This window comes from Penaeus chinensis, chromosome 18 (assembly GCF_019202785.1).
Source record: "Penaeus chinensis breed Huanghai No. 1 chromosome 18, ASM1920278v2, whole genome shotgun sequence".
In the NCBI taxonomy this organism is placed as follows: domain Eukaryota; kingdom Metazoa; phylum Arthropoda; class Malacostraca; order Decapoda; family Penaeidae; genus Penaeus; species Penaeus chinensis.
In genome coordinates, this window is record NC_061836.1 from 27,907,707 (window position 1) to 27,915,206 (window position 7,500).

General features: G+C 42.3%; 1 protein-coding gene across 3 annotated transcripts in view; it reads right to left on the minus strand.

Moving 5' to 3' along the window:
* The window catches only part of LOC125034683, a 117,990-nt gene that overhangs the window by 283 nt on the left and 110,207 nt on the right, over positions 1 to 7,500 (minus strand). For 2 of the 3 annotated variants that reach the window (XM_047626587.1, XM_047626586.1), the window contains 12 exons: positions 7,356 to 7,500; positions 6,937 to 7,122; positions 6,712 to 6,804; positions 5,279 to 5,323; positions 4,659 to 4,863; positions 4,190 to 4,338; positions 3,658 to 3,931; positions 3,150 to 3,280; positions 2,744 to 2,874; positions 2,404 to 2,515; positions 2,031 to 2,165; positions 1 to 1,278 (listed from right to left, as the gene is read on the minus strand). The exon at positions 1 to 1,278 is cut by the window's left edge and continues 283 nt beyond it; the exon at positions 7,356 to 7,500 is cut by the window's right edge and continues 314 nt beyond it. In XM_047626587.1, coding sequence (XP_047482543.1) covers positions 1,135 to 1,278; positions 2,031 to 2,165; positions 2,404 to 2,515; positions 2,744 to 2,874; positions 3,150 to 3,280; positions 3,658 to 3,931; positions 4,190 to 4,338; positions 4,659 to 4,863; positions 5,279 to 5,323; positions 6,712 to 6,804; positions 6,937 to 7,122; positions 7,356 to 7,500 — 1,750 coding nt within the window. In that variant the 3' untranslated portion in view covers positions 1 to 1,134. The remainder of the gene's footprint in view (positions 1,279 to 2,030; positions 2,166 to 2,403; positions 2,516 to 2,743; positions 2,875 to 3,149; positions 3,281 to 3,657; positions 3,932 to 4,189; positions 4,339 to 4,658; positions 4,864 to 5,278; positions 5,324 to 6,711; positions 6,805 to 6,936; positions 7,123 to 7,355) is intronic. The other variant, XM_047626588.1, reaches the window with a different exon arrangement.

Genomic DNA, 7,500 nt, shown 5'->3' on the forward strand with positions numbered 1-7,500 from the left:
TTCTAAGTTGGAATTACTTGAAGTTGGAAATGGTGGAGACTTGGAATGTGCTAGGGTTAAAAAAAAAAATATATATTTTTTTTTCTTTTTTTAAATGTTTCGTGTTATGTATAGTTTCCAGGTCGTGTATTTTTGGGGTATTTTTCCCCAAATGGTTTCATACGACCTGTTTTTATGTATTTCACGTAGAAGAAGAAGAATAAAAACAACTAAATCACTTGTGATTTGTGCTTAGGATGAAAACTCACTCATATATAAACATATATGCCATTATGAAATATACAAAAAAGGGATAGTTTATATATATCATTTCTCTCTCTATATAAATCAAAATTGAAACGTAAAGAAAAATATTTCATAATCTAAGAGAACGCCATTCAACACAAAACACTATTTCCTATCAAGCAAATATTGACAATAAAATAAAAGTGTTAACGAAAGAAAGAGAAAAACTAAATAAGAAAATATTAAAACAGATTCAGTGCATCTCTTTCAGGGTGGGGCGGGCGGGGGCGGGGGGGTTGAGGGTATCTGGGGAGGGGGGAGGGGGGGTGGAGGCGGGAAAAGCATGATATTTAGTCCTTAACTAAATACCACGAGAGACAGGAACCTCAATGCAGTATTATAAATAACAGTTGCTTCCTTGTTTCTCTCTTTTTCTCTGTCTCTCCTTTCGACTTCTCTCTCTCTCTCTCTCTCTATTTATCTCTATCTCCGCCTTCCTTCCGACTTCTTCTCCTCTTCTCGTTTCTCCATTTCCATTTTCATCATCGCTTTCTTTCCTTCCCATATCTGTCTCCCAACGCTTTATTCATACAATTAATCACAGCAATTGTACAGTGCAGTTAAGCCAAGACTTCATAATAAAAAGAAAGGTGATTCACGTATCTTCCTGAAGTGAAACGAGGGACTACGCTCGCTCCATCTTCTTCGCTTATCTCTCCTTCCTCCTTCTTCTCCTTCACGCAAACGAAACAAAACAAAAACAAACCCGAGGAGACGTTCACCGCACGTTCTCAGTGCCTAACTAGCGTTCCGTGACCAAAAATAGAAGGACAATTATTATCATCATCATCAATAATAATCCCCCTCTCTATAAAAGCTCAAAACACATCGCTCCGGTGCGTTTCCCTTCTACAACGACCACTTGCGAAGAGCGGCCGGACCCTGCTTATTCCACTCCTCTCTGGTGACACGGGACTGCACGAAACCAGGGGACTCTGCTAACACGCACGCCCCGATGTACGCCGCGTGGTACCGGTAAGGCGAAGCGTGGACCTGGAAACGAAGGGAGAAATCAGTGTGAAAATGCAGGTTATTTTAGCGTGCGTTGGGGGGGGGGTCCAAATCGTGTGAGTGATTTGGGTTACGTATTCATTGTAGAAGATACTACGAGTTTTGCAAATAATAATAATGATAATAATAATATTAATACTAATAAAGAGAAAGAAAGAAACAGAGAAACAGAGAGAGAGAGAGAGAGACAGAGAGAGAGAGAGAGAGAGAGAGAGAGAGAGAGAGAGAGAGAGAGAGAGAGAGAGAGAGAGAGAGAGAGAGAGAGAGAGAGAGAGAGAGAGAAACACACACACACACACACACACACACACACACACACACACACACACACAGAGAGAGAGAGAGAGAGAGAGAGAGAGAGAGAGAGAGAGAGAGAGAGAGAGAGAGAGAGAGAGAGAGAGAGAGAGAGAAAGAAAGAGAGAAAGAAAGAGAGAAAGAAAGAGAGAAAGAAAGAGAGAAAGAAAGAGAGAAAGAAAGAGAGAAAGAAAGAGAGAAAGAAAGAGAGAAAGAAAGAGAGAAACAGGCAGAGGCACAGGCAGAGACAGAGACACGAGACACGAGACAGACAGACATACAGACACAGAAAACGATAAAAAATAGAACTAGTAACCAAACTATATATATATATATATATATACATATATATACACATATATATATTATATAAGTGAAAAGGAAAAAGAGAAAGTGAGACAGTATATAAAAGGAAAACGAACAGAAATCCCCGTCCTCACCTTGGGTCTAATAGCGGGAGGCGTGAGGTTGTCGATCTCGGTGGTGAGTCTGTCCACGAGGCCTGGAAGCTGCGTTACTCCTCCGGCCAAGAAGATGCTCCTGCTCATCTCCTTTCGGATGTCCATGCTGCACTCCTGGTGGGGGGAAGGGGGGGGGGGGTTTATTAGCATACATAAGGAAGAACCTAGTTGATGGAAAAGCCATACTTCCTTACTTACAACATGTAAGTAAGGAAAATAACATACAAAAATAACATGAACACCCACTTATGTACCGAATGCCAACACGTACACATCAATACATAATGATGATGCATATACACTTAATTCAACAAATAAACACTAATTCATAGGCGAGAGGACGATGACTTACCATTATAGCCTTGTATACTAGTTTGTGGAGTCCGGGGTGATCCAGACCCCAAGCGTCTGGGTTAAAGAGGCCCTCTGTGGCTTGGAATCGTCCGAAGTCGAGGGAGATATTTCTGTAAAATAAGCAAACAAGTTATTAAAAGGGATTAAATTACAATCAATCTACGTTAAGAATAAAATAATGAAGTGAGTTATAAATTTTCATTTTGTTCTCGACTTGAATCAAAGGCATCAAAACAGACGCATGCATACCAACCATACGATATATTAGAAAAAATAAAAACCTACTACTTCTACTACTACTACTACTACTACTATTACATAAAACAACTACTACTCACTCGTAAGGACAGTCTTTGTTGTGGAAGTATTCTGAGAGAGAGACGCCCTTTTCGAAGTTGTCGGGGTTGTTGGCGCAGCGGGCCTTCTCTGTGTTGTAGTGGTGGGCGCAATAACAGATATTCTCCAACACCTGTGTAAAAAAAAAAAAGGGATTTTGTTAAATTTATTATTAAAATTATCAAGATATTCTCCAACACCTGTGCAAGAAAGGAGGAATTTTAGTTCGATTTTTATTTTAGAGAATTCATAAACATGGAAATAAAACAATGAAATATATTTAATTTTTAGTCAGATTTTCAAAATAAGGCAAATCTTCAGTTCATGTAACCATACAGTCTAGATACCAATGCTTAACTATGACCACGAATGAATCTGAAGGATGAATTAATGAACAGAAACACTTACTTGTCTGATGATGTAACTCTCGACTTCGTTGATGAGGGAGACGTTCCTCATGTACAAGAACTGCCGAAGGTGATCCAGTATCCGGTATCCGCCGTAGGGAACCCTTGACACGCCGCCATCCACGATGTACCCTGCGGCGAGGAAGGGAAGGTGAGTTGGGTGATGTGGTCATGGGTATAAAAGTGATACATGCGGTGCGGGAAGATAGAATCATGGGCTAAAATATATGCGTGCATTTATACATGTACAGGCATAGACACACACATAAATAAACAGAGACAAGAAAAACACACACAAATACAGCCAGAGATACAGATACACACAGACACAGAGACAAAGACAGACACAGAGACAGAGACAGAGACAGAGACAGAGACAGAGACAGAGACAGAGACAGACAGACAGACAGACAGACAGACAGACAGACAGACAGACAGACAGACACACACACACACACACACACACACACACACACACACACACACACACACACACACACAAGACTCACCATCGATGACGGGCACGATGTCCATTCTCTCGCCGATGTCCACGACGATCCCGGACGTGGCGTTGTAGGCATAGAGCGCGAGGATGGACTGGTGTGTGAGGTTCACGGACTTGACACCGAACTTGTCGAAGAGAACCCGCAGGAGCTCCGTCTGCGTGCTGGAGTTGAGGACGCGAGGGACGGACAGCTGCAGGTGGTAGTTCTTGGGGTCTACCCTCAGGTCGGCGAAGGTCTTCTGCAGGAGACTTGAGACGGCACTCAGGTCTACAGAGTACTGGAGGAGGAGAAAAGGAGAGGCGTTAATGTCTGTGTTGATTTGGAATGCTAATATGACACGACACTAATTTATTCTTAAAAAAAACAAAAAAACTTACAGCAATGGGCATTATGCAGATATTATTTATTTTTTGGTCAAGTCAACCTTTATTATCCCATAAAAATTATGATATTGATAATAATAAAGCCAATGACAACGATGCCAGTAGCAACAATAGCAACAAAAATAACACTCCTAATATAACAAATCCCTCACCTTCGTGATTTTGTGCGAAGGCCGGACGGGGAAGGAGATGGTGGAGGCGGCGCGGACGTCGGGCGTGAGGGCGTCGTAACCCCAGATCTGGCGCCGTGACTCTCGCTCCGTCGCCACCACCGAAGGAAGGAACAGCTGGGGCAAGGTGGCTGCGGGAATGGGCGGGGCAGGTTAGGTATATCGACTTCATTATAGGTGGTCTTAAAGGAGGGGTTCATATGCTGTTTGATGTGTTGGTTTAAGTGTTATTTGAGGAGGGGGGGAGAGATATTGGGTATATAATGGTGTAAAGGAATAATACAATGGAGTTATAACAACTACAATAACAATAGTAATAGTATTAATAATAAATAAATATACATCAAAATAATACCAACAATAATCAACAGACAGATATCAAAACAACAACAAAAATGCACTGGCTTGTATACACAGCACTCGAACTCCCTCTATCGGCGTCAAAACTCACCCTGCGAGGCGAGGACACCCGCCCTGACGGAGCAGGAACCCAGGTCAATGACAAGGGTGTCCCTGAGGAGCGCAGGGTCGTTGGGGACGGGCCAGGGCTGTACGTATTGGCTGGCGAAGTCCTCGACCGTGTGCGTCTCGAGGGCCCTGCGCCATCGCTCGGCCTCCTGACGAGAGCTGCATCTCACCACGACGTAGTGGCCCTTCTGCAGGAGTGACATAGAGGCGTTAGTATTGCTTTTGCCTCTGGTTTCCGTGGTACCATTCATTTTTGTGTTGTCAGCTTCAGTTAGTAATTATATGGGATATATATACAATATTCTACGTATGTACAACTATATGAAAATACTCTCTGGTTCGATATACAGCAAAACATAAAAGCAAGCTTTTTTTTTTTTTTTTTTTTGTTAGTCACCACATGAAAGCAAATCAGATCTAATCTGTACACACCAGTCAAAAAAAAGAGCTAATTATATCAATAATAAACAAATCATGGAAGCAAATACGAAATACACACACAAAAATGGAGCACAGAAACACACACGCAGTAGTGAACAAGTGAACAACGCAATGAGGTGTTTGCAGTGTGGAGGAAAAGCGTAACACACAGCACAGACTTACCCCGTCGTCAATACCAATCATGGCTCCAGACTTCGGTTCTCTGGTCTGCTGGACCGAACCGGGCAGACAGACAGCCACAGAGAACCACAGACAGCCACAGACAGGTGAGCAAGGTCAAGGTGTTGGTAGGGGCGAGTTAGGGGAATGGTGGGAGGGGTGGCGGGGGGAGAGACAAGAAGACGTTAGTTAGTTAGCTAGTTAGTGGCTTGTTGTGGCGAAGACTTTGGATCGTGAAACCCAGTTGTCTCTGAGTTTATAGTCTAACGTGTCTTTGGTATCTCTGCATGACTGATGATCCGACTACTTTGGTTTAATCACATTTGCCAAGTTTTGTTATGAAAGCAGTTGTAAATAATCCTACGTATATATACAAACACTATAGCCTACATATTTTCAAACTGGTATCATTTGATTCATTATTTTATTTACATAATACTTCCTTAAATATTAGAAATAAACAATATTTTTATAATATACTGAGTTTATAAAAGCAACAACGACCAATCGATCGTCCAAATCTACTGTAACTACTAGGAAATATCCATATCTATAAAGCATTAAAATCTACAACTCAAGCTCAAATAACAACTACAAGAAAAGATATTCTACGAAAAGTTAGGCAAATATATACGTATTATGTAGTGGATACTGTCTAAATCATGAACCATGCTGAGACATGCGCAAGAAACTGAAGGTGTGTTGTCTTGGCTGGAGATACCAACACAAGCTGGAGTATATTTGTGCTTTGTGACACGTGTAGGTGTAACTGCAGAAAATAATAACTTGTCTGTTTGTCGATTTTTTTCGTTGATGCGTGTGTTGGGTATCCAGTACACGTGAATTTTGTACTGTATAAGTGTTAGATAATAATGTGTTCTGAGGATAGTTTAGGAAGAAACTACAATATACAAAGATGAAACTGCTTATATCTACTGTATACAAAGACAGATGAATGAAGAGTAAAGACAGGTTTTCTAAAGAGAGGAAAATACTACATGACATTCACTCTGACACTACAAACGTCTCTACTTTCTCAGAGACAAGGACTTTCACCATGAATCTACACAGGTACGATTTACTTCACCAGAGTGAGTAAGCACGCATGGCAGACCAAGTATATACAGCTACAATGTTAAGTGGCATACCTTCTGAAGTAAAATTTTGGCTGCTATTTCCATCTACTACCGTACAGAAGTTATGGAAAGAGAGAGAGAGAGAGAGAGAGAGAGAGAGAGAGAGAGAGAGAGAGAGAGAGAGAGAGAGAGAGAGAGAGAGAGAGAGAGAACTGGAACTCGGGCGTCGGCAGCGAGAGCAGCCAGAACAGCCCGTCGAAGGTAAAGAAGTTCCTGCCGTCGGTGAGAGGGAGAGAGAAAGAGAGAGAGAGAGGGAGAGAGAAAGAGAGAGAGAGAGAGAGAGAGAGAGAATGTACTCACCCCATCATCGACGCCGACCATGTTGGGTTCCATACACTCTACTTTGCCTCCCATCAAAGTCATCTTCATGCTGGGTTTGTCTGCTTGAGGATTCTGAAAGCACCGGCAATATTGTTGTTTTCAAAAGCAGTTACATATTCCTCTGATATCTACCAGCAACAAAGCAAACAATATATGAAACAAAATAGCATCAATAATACACGAAGGAAATCCCCAAATGCTAACCTGGTAGTAATAAAGCACTCCCTCTTTGGCCACGAAGTAACGTCGCTTCCAGGCGTTCCAAAAGGTGGCTTTCTTTCGCCCAGACGGAAGCTTCTCCAGGTATCCCTCGATGTTCACGTAGGTGGTACCTTGACTCTGTACTTTGGGGGCGTCGGGGATGTAGTAGAGGCGTTTCAGCAGAGGGCGCTGTGGAAGGGGGGAGAGGTTTAAGGTTCTGTACTATTTTCATGGTTTTCGTGAAAAGAATGTACTCTTTTATTGCTTTTTGTGGCTTCTGCTCGAATTATATATAGAACGCATTCGTACTACCGATTTTAATAACACATTTAGTTTTAATAAATATATACTTTTCTTTCATTTTTAAAAATACACAGTCTCAGACTATCGAGAAATGCAAATGAAGTCTTCCCCGCACTCACCGGGTTCCATCCGGTGGTCGACGGCGGTTTGCTCATCAGTTCCCGCAGTTCCTCGTCCACTTTCTTGAACTGGTTGAAGATGGGCTCCACGGGCTCGTCGGGATCGATGATCTGCTGCGCGCGGCCATTCTCGGCCATGGCGGAC